Source organism: Psittacula echo (genome assembly GCF_963264785.1).
Source record: "Psittacula echo genome assembly, chromosome: Z".
Lineage (NCBI taxonomy): Eukaryota > Metazoa > Chordata > Aves > Psittaciformes > Psittacidae > Psittacula > Psittacula echo.
The window spans coordinates 56,980,246-56,993,396 of record NC_137742.1 but is presented as its reverse complement, the minus strand read 5'-3'; the positions used below and the strand labels follow the sequence as shown (position 1 = coordinate 56,993,396).

Here is a 13,151-nt window from a genome sequence, read left to right as displayed (position 1 = left end):
CTCCTCCAGCTCCTGCACTGGTTGTTGCTCTAGTGGATGATTTCTCCTCGGTGCTTTCCCTACGCAATTGCCTTTAATTTACCTGATTTATGGATAACACATATTCACTGAGTCATACTCTCATTTGTATCCCAGCTGCACCAATACATACTCGACGCCCCCGCTTCCCAACTATGACTGCTAGCTAAGTGACAGAAAATATTTACATTTCATAAATGCTTGTCTGTGTATCTGGCGGTGATCTCTGCAGTCATAGAGAAGAAGGCCATATAACAAATTGCGGAGCCACACAGTTTATTTATCCAAAATGTGATAAATTAGCTCAGCTCACCTGTCCTTTGGCCATGAAGCCCACTTCCTCTGGGACTATTAGCATTCCAAACTTCTGAGCAACTCACAGCAGGCATATTTTTTTAAAGCCACAAAAATGTTTGCTTTTTCACCCAAAATCTTACCCACCACTCCCCTTCAGGAAAAAAGCAGATGCAAGCACTGAATTGTGCTGTAGGAACAAGCTCAGCAGGCAAGACAGCTTCCAACCTCCTCTTTTAACCTCTTGCTTGCCTCCTGCAAGGCATCTTCCCCATCATTCAGAGTGGGCACCACTGGTTCTGCTAGTGTTAGAGCAGCAGATCAATGCTGTGGTGATTTAGGATCAGGCTCAAACAGATGTTAAAAGCAGTGTGGAATGACAGAAAAGCTTATCAGTATCTGTCTGTGCACATATGACATCCAAGTGGGGAGATGCGATGTGACCTCTGCTCAAGGAAGGATCAGAAAACCAGTTGCTCCTGGCTATCACAGGTCCTCCCCAAAATACAAAGTTTATGTTTTCCTTCCCAGCAGAGAGAATTGTGTTCCACTTTTTAGTAGCTGTCTTACATCTCCTCACTTCCAAAACAGAACCTCCATAGTGCTTTTAGTCTTACTATAGTAGATCTGTGAATTTTAGGAACCTCAGAAACACAAAAATGTAAAATCACAGCTTAAGAATGTACAATGGAATCAAAAACATATACATTTGAAGCTTCTTTTTTTTTTTGAATCACACATTCTATTTTTTAAAGACTTACTTAGCTGTTTCTTGCCCTGGTAAACCATAGCATCCACGTTCCTCTCAATCTTGCATGCATCCCTAATAGCTCTCTGGACAAGGGCAAAGTCCATTATTCACAGTTTATGGATGGAAAACGAACGCAGAGAGAGGCTAAATACTTGCTGCTGACAAAACAAGTGGCTAACTCATGTTCACCAAGGTTGAGATTAATGTTGTAACAGTTAGACCTCTTTTTTCCTCTTCCCATGACACTTGACTCTGTGCCAGACGGCCATATATTAAAACTGTGATTAATCAAAGTAGCAAAGTAGAAAATCAAACTGTTCAAGAGGCGTCAGCCTTCTGGTGCAAATACTCATATTTCCATGTTTGGATTTTATTTCCCTTAAATACTCAGCAATGCACATGTAAAATTTACTCTGTCTTGTTGGCAAGCTCATTTGCCATGATGATTATGGAAGCAAGCACAAACGTACAGGGAACAGTGTGCTTAAGTTCCAACAGTAAGTGGATTTCTTTCCATATGCCTAGCATTCAACCAGCTTGACTGAAGAGTGCTGGTGTAAGCTTCTGCTCATCTCAGTGAGATACTGCAGCTCATTAAAATAGAGGGAACATCAAGCCAAACCAAATACCACCTTTTCCTTCTTCTAAAAAAGGCCATGAAACTTCTGAGAATTGACCTTATTTTGTGCCACTAACCGGTGGCACAAGAGAAACACCTAACTTGAGTCATGTCATTCATCCTGATGGAGCAAAGCTTAACACTAGAAATAAACGTCTCTTCATTCTGACAAACATCTGTAGTAGCCCAAGCATTGGAGAAAAGTCATCTAACAGGTTTATATAGAAAACTTCTTGCTCTGCGGAGTCGGTAAGCAAACAAGTCAGTTCACGGGCCCACATTCAAGCTTAAAGTAAGGCTGAATACTTTTGATGCTGAAATAAAATCTTTTCAATGTAATTCACTGTATACGTTGCTGTACTATGTTTTATTTGTTGCCAGAAATAGAAGCCTAAAGAGAAATATAGAAAATGAAGACCCAGATTCTCAAGGCCCTCTCTCATACCAGCACCAATCTACTGTAAAAAGTTGTGATACACTAGGTGATAATTCTGCACACTAATGGCCTCATTGGTGTGAAATGGAAGCACTGCAAGCAGAGCATCTGATTTACTTTTGTGAAAGCATTAGGCGCATCATGTGGGGTGGAAATTAGTATGCCTCTTGGTTTTCTGTTATATAGCGTTCAAAAGAAGTACTAATAATATAAACCACTTATTTTAATGTGTAGATGGAAGCTTTTCAGATCTTTGAAAGACAGCAATGCTTGGAGCAGCTCTGCAGTATGGTTCGGCCATACAGGAGTCCCAAACCAGAGGCAGTAGTGAGGGCTGCTTCTGGGAGAATGTTTCTGCTGCTTCCATTTGCAGATTAATTTGGCGATGCTTATGCTGACAGAAAACTGTGAACCGGCTTAAAAATATGCATCTACCTGCCACTACCTGAAAACTAAATGGATACAGCCTCCCACCCATATCAAATGATGCCATTTGGTTTTTTTCAGGAAATATTTCAGAGGAGGAAAAAACCCTGTCTATTTGTTTTACATCTGGTTATTTTAAATCTCTATGGACCTACTAGCCGGATAACAAACTGAAAGAAATCAGCTTGGAAAAGCAGTAGCAGCGGCAGCAGCCATTCCTCTTACTACAAAGCAAATCTGTAATCTCTGCTGGATCCAGTAAAACAGCATCTGTTGATCACTGAGGGAACCACAAAAGGGAACGTGAAATCCATGTGGGCTCTGCCATCTTCTGTCATTTCCCTTCAGACCTCCAGGTGTGCAGTCCCTGGCACAGGCCGTGCCATCCAGCTGAGACTGGCACAGCTGCATCAGCATCTCAGCCATGGGGAAGAAGAAGAGCTGGGTGTCACTTGAACAAGGGCAGGCTGTGTGGGGCTGGCAGACTGGCAGGGCCCATGGAAACACAGGCCTTTTGACACAGCGCCTGTGCCATGCTGAAAGATGAGCTGGCAATTTCTGCGTGCCGGGATGATGGTGGTGATGATGGTGGCTTTTAAACACCCAGGCTCAATCCTCACTAGGTGTCACTGCCCACGTTTCTCTGAGGGCTGCACCAGCTCAGCTCATGGCTCACTCCAAATTATGATACAAAATGTGGAAACAGAAGTTTTAACTAAAATGGGGCAAAATACTGCCTGGACTTTATCCATGGCAGGATACAACTTGCCAGGGAATCTGGCCGAAAGCATGTGCTCAGCTATTAAGCTGAGGTGACAGTTTATCTAATAGACCAAATAATTACACGATTCCGATAATTCTGTTTGTATTGTTTCAAAAATTCGTAATACCACAATTATTTTCTGCAGTAAAAGCCATCCTGCTGCAGATCATTTTAACTTCTTAATCAGCTAAGCTAAAGCTCACACTGTGAGAAAATATCTTTTCAGCAGAGTACCGATTTTCTCCCTAAATCTCCCATCCTCCCCACTTATTCCTTCTTTTCTTCTCCATCATCACTCTTTTAAACGTGCCACTGTGCATTCCCATTTTTCTTTCCGCACGTGTCATCTCAATGCTCTTCCTCAGAGCCCTCTTTCCCCACCAAATCCTGCAAAGCAGACTTTAACCACTCGTTTCCCAAACGGGGAACTCCACGCACAACTTTGAGGAAGCCAGGCTCTCCAGGCACTTCCCAGCCACCCTGCTGAAATCCCTGCTTCCCTCCACAACCCACGGCTATGGACAAAAGAGCAAGTAAAATGAAACTGACTTACTGCTATGGCTTGGAGCCTTTCCTTGTGCAACTCTGCTTCCGCCATCCTGGAGAGAAGGACACGGGAGGAGAGAGAGGGAGACGGGTGGTGGTGGGGTGTGCGGGTAAAAAAAAGAAAGGCAAACAAAACCAAAACAGAGCACACACTGCAGTCACCCGGGGGGAACTGGAGTAATTGCAAAGAAAGCCGAGCTCCTGTAGTAGTAATCAGCCACTTTTGGAGGCACTGCAGGCTGGCTCACGGTGCGATCATTTTAGTCACTGGACCAGTGCCTGCCTCGCTGCCTGTCTCCCAGCTGTATTGCTGACTGCATTTCATTGCCGCTTCTGTGTGCTAGTGCTGTCACACAAGCCATGTATGCACTCTCCCAGCAGCTGAGCACAGGGATAGCTTGCATGGCTATAATTTTTTGCGTTGACGTCTCAGCTCATTTGCTCCTCCTATGGGGTGCTGGGTCACGACAGGAGCTCAGCATCAGTAGCATTCACAGCAGTCCAAACCTGCGGCAAAGGAGGCAGACAGCTGTGCCACAGCATGTCCTTAGCAAGCAGTGCGGCAGGGAGGGGAGAACGGTGGCACATGGTGCAGTGAGCAGGAGCTGCGGCAGGCAGGCAGGAGGCTGCAGCCCCCAGCTGAAGCAGGTTGGGCTACAGGAAGGCACAGGAAAGGCACTGGCCGCGGGGAAACAGCACAGCCGCTCATGAATGCAGTGGTAATATGGCACGCTGCGAAAGGCAGCTGCTGCTGCTGCAATGACAGCCTGTAAGAGCAGCAGTGAAGAGCATGTGTATGGGAAGGAAGAAGGAAGGTGTCCATGCACTCTGCACGTGCTTTGCACATTTAAGCACTGTATTGTCACTTGCAAGTGACGAAGCTGTACATACAAATGGTCTGAGTGAAGAACCCAGGTGTATTATAGAGGAGGAGGCAGGTGAGGAAGGGAGGGGAGGCCTGATGCAGTATCATGACAGTACCCTTGATCCTTGATTTCAAAAGTGGATTCAGGTTAGAAACCTCTTCACCTTTTCTTACTTTGCTTTTTTTTTCTTTTCTTGTATGATTTCCCATCTGCTTTGTTTTCTCATGAACAGCAAAGAAAAGAGACCCCTCACACTCTCCCAGCCATGAGGTGCTATTGCAAGGGTGAGCACAGGGCTGACCCAATGGAGTGGTGGCCCCAACCCACGACACCCACCTTGCTGGCTGGAGTGCAGGGCAGAACCTGAGTCCGGCACCCTCTGCTGTCCTGCCTGAGGAGCATTTTGCAGCATACAATTTTGTTTTTAACCCCATGCTGACAAGACAAGGAGACTCCATCATCTTTGAGGAAAGAGGTCTGGAAGTGATCCTGCTTGTCTGTGCCTGCCGTTTTGTGTGCCTCTCTGCTAGAAACCCTGTTTCCTCTCCCAGACATCCTCCACTTCCACCCTGTTTCCAGCTCTGAGACGTGCTATTTGCTGCAGCCTGCTTTTCAAGGCCACTGCTTTCTCAAGTGTTTCCACCTCCAGGTCCCATTTTCCTCGGTGCCCAGCCTCCTTGTCTCATGACAGCATGTCAAAGTGACTTCTCACTTAGCTTTGCCTCTATGAAAGAGGTCCTTTGTTGTATAGAAAACTTACAGAACATTATATAATTGCAGTAGTTTCTGTGGCCAAAACGTGAAGTTTTATTGCCTTATCCCAAGTGAGGCAGTATCTGTAAGTGGGTGTTGGGGTGGGTTCACAGCTAGCAAAAATGCAGCAATTGCAGATTGCACTGGGGTACTCTTACCACCTTTAAGTAATTTGTTGGATGACATCTGTCTTGTAGCTTATTTAGTCCCTTTCAGCTTGTTGTTTTTCTTCAAATCCTCTCTTTTTTTTTGTGTTCAGTCACCACATAAGGTCTATGTATTGCTGCACAGCTGGGTTTGAAATGTCCTGTCACACAGGATCCAGACGTCTATACTCTCATGTGTGCAGTGAGAACACACATGGGCAACTTCTACTAAGACTTGCAAGCTATGCAATTAAATCCCTTCAATATCCTTCTCATGTTTTGCTGCTAAGCCTTGCCCAAGAGAGGAATTCTGCTACAAGCTATATCCAGCAAAGACAACGGTATGTCCCACTGCTTTCTGGAGCCGAGACAGGCAAGCTGTTTGATCCGTGTCCTGTAGTCACATTAAATGCTGCCAAAGTGGTGTGTGAAATGCACCACCATCACCTTTTCCTTCCAGATGGCATCCACTCAGCAAAAGATTTAAACATTATTGAAGTGCATTCAGGGTAATCATGTATAAAAGTGCATCTCACTTCTGATACAAAACCTTATAACACTGTGAAGCACAGTAACGCATCTGAGCTGGACACTATACACCCCATATTTCTCCTCTCTCCCATTTAACTGCAGTGCTTGCTGCAGGCAAGGGGTAAGCAGTGTGCATCCTAATGAGTGCTGGGGCATTCCCAGCCCCAGTGAAATGTGCTGCAGGGCTGGGCACCCCTCTTTAGTTTAGATTGGCAAGGAAACAGGGATCAGCTGTGCTGTAGCAGCCCACCCTCTTGGCTGTTTACGATTGTACAGTAATGATACTGTATGTATCAGCAGAGGAGCAGTTTCTTGCTGGTGACTTGAATGCAGAGAATATGATCTCTGTAAGGTGACTTACAAGGTGATCACAGAGCCTGCAGGGGACAGCCCCTATGGACATTTGGTTAGTGAAGGCAGCTTTAAATATAACAAGATAAAACAATGACCCAATCATTTTATATTTTAACCCATGTTGGTTAAGATTTTTGTTTCCAGAATGTTTTGCTGTGTTGGTAAGGAATTTTAATAAAAAAATAAGACATCGTATTAAGACTCATTGGCTTTCATTTTACTTTTAGGGTAGGAGGGCAGGGTAGCATTTCCGAATTTTGAAGATACTAAGAAAACAGCAGAGGACAGAGGTTGTAAGGAGGAGCAAGAAGAGTCTAGAAAAGTAGGCAAGCTAGAGGAAAGAAATATTCTAGTATATTTTGTTCAGTAGCTAAAAATGAAGAAGAAAGCAAAAAGATATTTTTCAAATATCAGTTAAAAGGTTGTTCTTGTCATCGCAATTTTTAAAAGAGAAAAAACTGCTACATCTCAATAATGTGTGACTTGTATCCCATTTCCATGCAGGACAGATTTTTATTTTCTTTTCTTTGGAAAAGAGTGTATGAAACAATCTGCAGTTCCTGCTCTGTTCCAGAGAAGATCTGGAAACCACTCAGAGATGTGTGTAGCCTGAACTTTTAATAAGGCAGCTTAGTTATATGGTGGAAATCGGGTTCTTGTCCTTGCCATAGAGCTGACCTGGATTAGAAAAAGTTCTAGGTTAAATCACCTATGTTTGTTTTTTTAACAGGCATTTTTTTTTGACAGACTTTTTTAGTCATTGTTCTGCATATGACCAGAACCTTTCTGCATGATGCTGGGCATCTTGAACTTGACACAAAACCTTTGCCCTCCCATCCTCCTGGCTGTTGGTAGGACTGAGTCAGTCTGATAAAACAGACTTTGGCCTGAAGACTGAGTAAGGAAGGCACACTCATACACATGAAGGTCAGGATTAATGCCTCAGCCATTGCAAATGCATCGACATATTTTTGTGGTGACAAGTTAGTGGTTGGATCCTGGCAGCAGTTGTCAAGAAAACACAGAGCAAGGAGGGGAAACAGGCTTCACATTTGCATTTCTGATTGTTTAAGGGGAGATACTTCTGGCTCTTCAAATTACCACATGCCAGCATGTTGCATTGTGCTGCACTAACTGTTCTGGCATCCTCAATATTGTCAAACATTCCTCTCTAGGGCATATTTGAACCATATTATTTTCATCTAAGTTGAAATTCTGAGGTTTGATTAATCTGTTTTCTATTTTCCTTACCAGACTCTGGCCTCAGATGCTATATTTAAATAGGCCAGGAATGCAAAGTTGATCTAAATTGTTAGGTTACTGAGCCCATTCTCCATGCTCACTTTTTAGGCTCCCTCAAACAGAATGTCTTGCACAGCCTTCAAAAATTCCAGCAGTGGCACCATCTAACATTTCCAGGAGAGGCTACTTCATCTGCAGTTTTAATCGGGGCTCTCAGCCTCGTCAGACAACAGTCTCTTGCCGTCCTTCTCTCATCCATACCCAGGGTGCTTTCTGGGGGCACACAGTGGCTGCAACACCAGAGGTTGTGCTTGGGCCACGTGAAAGCTCACTACTGTGAGCTGCACCTCAGAGACCCCCCCACCCCAAAAAGCCATCATGGAATCATAGAATGGTTTGGGTTGAAAGGGACATCACTCAAGGACTGTTGTCCTAATCCCACCTGGACACTTCAGCCTAGGAAGTGGTGGCTTCATGGTGGGAACTGTATGTCCAAAACCTTGCAAACCCATCTGGGTGGTTGTTGGTGGGGGTTCCCAGCCTGTTGCCACTCATGACTTGGAGAAAGTGAGAACTGTCCGAACACCCAAATATGTGTGCTCACCCCTCTGCTGAGGGATGGCAGACGCTAGTACCAGTACACCTTCTTCATCTCCACTGCCACCTCATACGGGTTTTCACGGGCACAGACCCCAGGTGGTGTGAGCTGGTGGGAAAGCCTGAGCAACAGGACAGGCAAAGACTGGGAAATCTCCCCTCCACTTCCCACAGCATTTCATGCCTGGAAAATGCAGGTGGAAAAAATGTAAAAGATATGCCTGAAGCTGAACAGGAGAGCAGTGGCAAAGCCCAACCTATTCCCCTGAGTCCAGTTCTGTAAGCCCACAGGATCATTCTTGGTAGAAAAAAAATCTCTGTAACAGACTTGGTTTAACTGAAGTTGTTTCTCCCTTTTTCTGTTGTTTCAGGTTTTCCAGTTGCTATCAAGACATGGAGCTGAAGCATGCAGAGCAGGAGATGGCATTGTTTAAGAAATAAACAGCTAGAGAACAGGGCTTTGTTTTAAACTTTCCCAAGACAGCAGGCTTATGAATAGGTAACCAATAATTTATTAATAAGTGCAGCCTATTAGGTTTTTCCATGTTTGCTTGGTTTCATTCTGCAGGCATGGGGAGCTTGCGCTGAGAAAAAAGCCCTCTGTGTAGAGGGGTTTTCAGACAGTTGTGCCAGTGGCAGGGCACCTCCTCTTGATGGACCACCAGACACTGTGAGTGGAAGGGACTCCCAGGAGCATTCTGCAGAGCAGATGTCTCCTAGCCAAATGATGCCTGTTGTCCACAAACAGTTGCTTGTAAGTGATTCTGCTGGCACCAGGGACAAGAAACAAGGTCTTTCCTGAGACCTCCTGTCCTGCCAGCCCCCCTGCCAACCTTAAATAGCCTCATGTTAACCTGACCTTCAGTCCTTGGCAGTAATTCATGAAGCAAGCCATAGAGCACCCCCTGTCCAAGCCTGCAGGTCAGGAAACGAGGAGATCCTGTTTGCAGTCCCTTTCTTGAAGTAGGGAAGAACCTAAGAATTAATGATGTACGCATTTCACCTATTTTGCTTCTTTCCTCTCCTGGTAGCTGGGGCTATTTGAAGCTTCTCAGGTGGAGGAAGCAGCCTGCCTCCTTTTGGGATTTCCATGACTGCTGTTAGGACCACAGCTCACTTGGCCAGCTTACACCTTGCTGCAGACACTTAGCCTGGCTCTTAGGGAGGAAGGAGGAATTGGATGATCTGCAGAGAAGAAATGCAAGGCAACCTTTTCCAATTTCCTTTACTGAAATTACACAAAAAGAAAATCCTGGCTAGTCCTCACTTTCCACTTTCTATTCTCAGTGCCTCCCCTGACACTATACATCCAGAGAGCACTGACAAAAGAAATAGTGCCAGCACTACAGTGCAGGGCAGAGATATATCTGTGAATATGACAACTTTTCACAAAAAAAAATGTTTTGTTGTTTTGGTTTTTTTTTTTAATTTCTATTCTGTCAGCATAATGATGCCACTGAAATAGGTCACCGCCCCTTAACTGTGCATCTCTCTGTAGCTGTTAATGATCAGAGATTCACGTGTACACCAGGACTTGTGTTATCCACCCCATTAGAAACATTTTGTGGCATTGAATTTCATACATCCTGACAACTTTAATGCTGATAGTGAAGGGACTCCTGACCCTTTTGCCTGTTAAAGCTGCCTCTGCTATTCAAATCTGCCAAGAGGAAGATTTAAAAAAAAAAAAGAAGTATGTTATTTTTCTTTGGATTTGAAAACTACAGCTTGGCTCCTGTAGATTATATATAGTATTTCCCTGTCCTTTCTGTTCAAACAACGCAGACTGCACCAGAAAAGCTGCATTAAGAAGCATTTATTTCTGTTCTGGTGCCTGCTGATTATCCTTCACATACACTACATAGCTGAAATTATATTTCCTTAAAAAACGGAAAATATTTACTGCTGGGGTTTGTGTTAGTACACTGGGTTTTGCTTCAAAGCTGAGATAGTAAAGAAAAGAAAGCAATAACTTGCAACCCAACTGGCAAAATCTATAGAAAAGATGAAAATAAACTACTGCACCAAATGGCAACTGGGGCCACAATCTGAATATTTGATTTTATTGCTGTTGTCATCATTGTGTGACCTTTGCTTCCATTCCCCCATATGTCAAAGAATCATAGGGGTGGTTTGGGTTGGAAGGGACCTTAAAAATCATCCAGTTCCAACCCCCTGCCCCAGGCAGGGACACCTTCCATTAGACCAGATTGCTCCAAGCCCCATACAACCTGGCCTTGAGCACTGCCAGGGATAGGGCAGCTGCAGCTTCTTGGGGCAACCTGTGCCAGTGCCTCACCACCCTCATAGTGAAGGATGACAAAAAGATCATTTAACATCTTTTTAAACAATCTTTCAGCTCCAGACTCTCTAGCCCATTATCAGTTTGGTTTCCTATCTTAACAGGTTCCTCAAAGAAGGACTAAGGGATTGGCACTGGATTTGCAATGTCATAAAAGTATATTCTAGTCTAAAAGGGCAGCTTTTATTAAATGACAAGTATCCAGCTAAGGTTAAGTAACTGGGAAATTAATGGCAGCATGCCTTTCTCCTCTATGGAGGGGTTGCCCAGAGGTGTCTTCAGCTTGACTGCATCAAGGCCGCAATTTAACAGTGGGTGTTTGTAATGGATGGGAACCTAGCTGTGTGCTGATTCCCTCTCATGACTGAGCCATAACTAAGTATGGTTTTGCCAAAGTGTAGAGTATATGCGTTTATGTTCATCATGACTGTTTGTCACAAAGAGGCAGTAAAACATAGGGGTGCAGCTGTTCTATGACCTTCATATGTGGCTGCACCAGGGCGCCTGGCCAACGCTCTCGGTGAGGACAACGAACAGATCATGAGAAACTGCATGGCCCCATGAGCAAGCAATTATAGATCTGTCATAAGCCTGGTTGTTTTATTAAGGGTATAAAAGCAGGACCTTCTTGTAGCCAAATCTGTAGCCTCACCTGTGGGTGGACACACTGCACAGGAATTTTTCCAGTTGCCTGACACTGCTGGTGTTGGCTGCAGTGGGTCTTCCCAGGCTGAAGTGTGGGCCTGGATGATGATTCACTATTCTGTCTATGTAGTAATGACTTGACACATTGCTAACTTTCCTCTGTACTTTACTTATATATATTATATCTGATTTGCTTTGTTGTAGATTTGCTTTGTTGTACTTATTTACTGTATATGCATAGAAATATACCCGATTTGTGTTAGTGTGCTTGTTTGCTTTGGTGTGCTTATTTGCTTTAATGTGCTTTTTTAATAAACTGTGCATGTTATATATCTAGTGGATGGTCATTTAGCTGTGTACCCTGCCTGTCAGCAGAGCAGTATTCCAGATCAGTCCACCTCAACTCCAGCATGTTATAACAATGAAAGAGCTGGAATTTTGATTTTATCTTTTTGATGAAGAAGACTTTAATCCATCTGTTCCAATAAGGGGTCTGACAGCACTTTGAAACTGGAGTGAGGCAGATCAGAGTCCGTATTTCTGAAATTCTTCAGAGATCTGTCATGTAGCCTTTAAGCCTGCTAGCTAGTAGTTTCAACTCTAAAAAAGAGCACCCCCTAATGAGAGATATTTAGGCATTATCCCCTCTTTGGTCCTCTCACCTGAAAAAAATGGAAACCTTTCACACAGAAGTCATCTCCTGGCCTTTTTTCCTCTGCTTCAGATAGCGACAGAGTCACGTAGAAGAGATAAAAAATAACTGGCTACATTCTGGATCTATGCTGAAAGTTTAATATCAATTTTGAATCAGTCTACACTACACCCAAATTGGTACATCCAGCTTTCATTGTTAGCTAGGGACTTCATTAAGCTTTTCACAGCCTGAGGCAGCCACAAGGTGCCAAGAGTTTGCCTTGAACCACTGTAGCAGGCGGTATGTATTATGCAAAGCCACTGTGTTGCATCTGTTTCTTCCAAGGATCATTAAGGTTGTTGTTTCTTCTCCATGGTCCCACTTCCAGTGCTCAACTCAAAGGTATGCATGGGAAAGGTGTCCCCACTGGTTCCTTGCTCAGGGTCACTGCAAGTGTGTAGTATTCCCTTCAGTACTTTTTAAAGACTACTGCTACTGATAGCAGCAGTAGATGCTGAGAAAAATCAAAATCAGGCTTCCCGAGGAAAATGCAAGTTCCACTGAATTCCTATTAATGTCACTCTAATATTACTATTTTATACTTTAATTTTATAAAGTATAAATTAGAGAACTGTTTTACATTGTATTGTACACCATATACAAGCCTCACTCAAGATTACCACTAAACTGATATCTCTGGCTTGAAGCTAATTAGGACATCATCTTTATATCTTGCACCTCTAATGTACAATTGCCTTGTCTGGTACACAGTGTTCAGAACAGATAGTGTTCATTAAACCTAGTAGTCAGCAGTTCCTAGGATGAAATTTAATGCTGATTTACAAAGCAGTCTAAATGATAGACATTGCCTTCCCCTAATTTTAGCGGAAAATGATTCTTAATACTCTATAATCTGCTTTGAAAATTCCTGTCAACTTGTCTACATTTTAAGCTTCTGCACATATTCCAATTTTGGAACCTGGAAGAAAGTACAATACATGATTGTTTCAAAATTAAGCAGACACCCAACCTTTTAAATCAAGATATTTTGGAAGAGGCTGGATGCTTAACCCTAAAAATTTCTAGTTATTTGTTAATTTAATACTTAAGCAGCTCTTCATCTTTTCCCAACCTGCTGTGCTTGGTGTCTCTTCTGCTGGAGAGCAACACAACGTGGAGTAAGGCTGCAGGCATCCCCAATCTCATGGTAAATTTGGACTTTTTGAGA

The 13,151-nt window shown here is 43.7% G+C and overlaps 1 protein-coding gene across 2 annotated transcripts in view; it reads right to left on the bottom strand.

Annotated features, from left to right (window-relative positions):
- The window catches only part of LOC308232380 (paralemmin-1-like), a gene marked incomplete at both ends in the record, with an annotated part of 124,010 nt that extends 120,105 nt beyond the window's left edge, over positions 1–3,905 (bottom strand). For both annotated transcript variants that reach the window (XM_080638503.1, XM_080638504.1), the window contains one exon: positions 3,861–3,905. In XM_080638503.1, the coding sequence (XP_080494629.1) occupies positions 3,861–3,905 (45 nt within the window). The remainder of the gene's footprint in view (positions 1–3,860) is intronic.
- Positions 3,906–13,151: the final 9,246 nt, after the last annotated feature.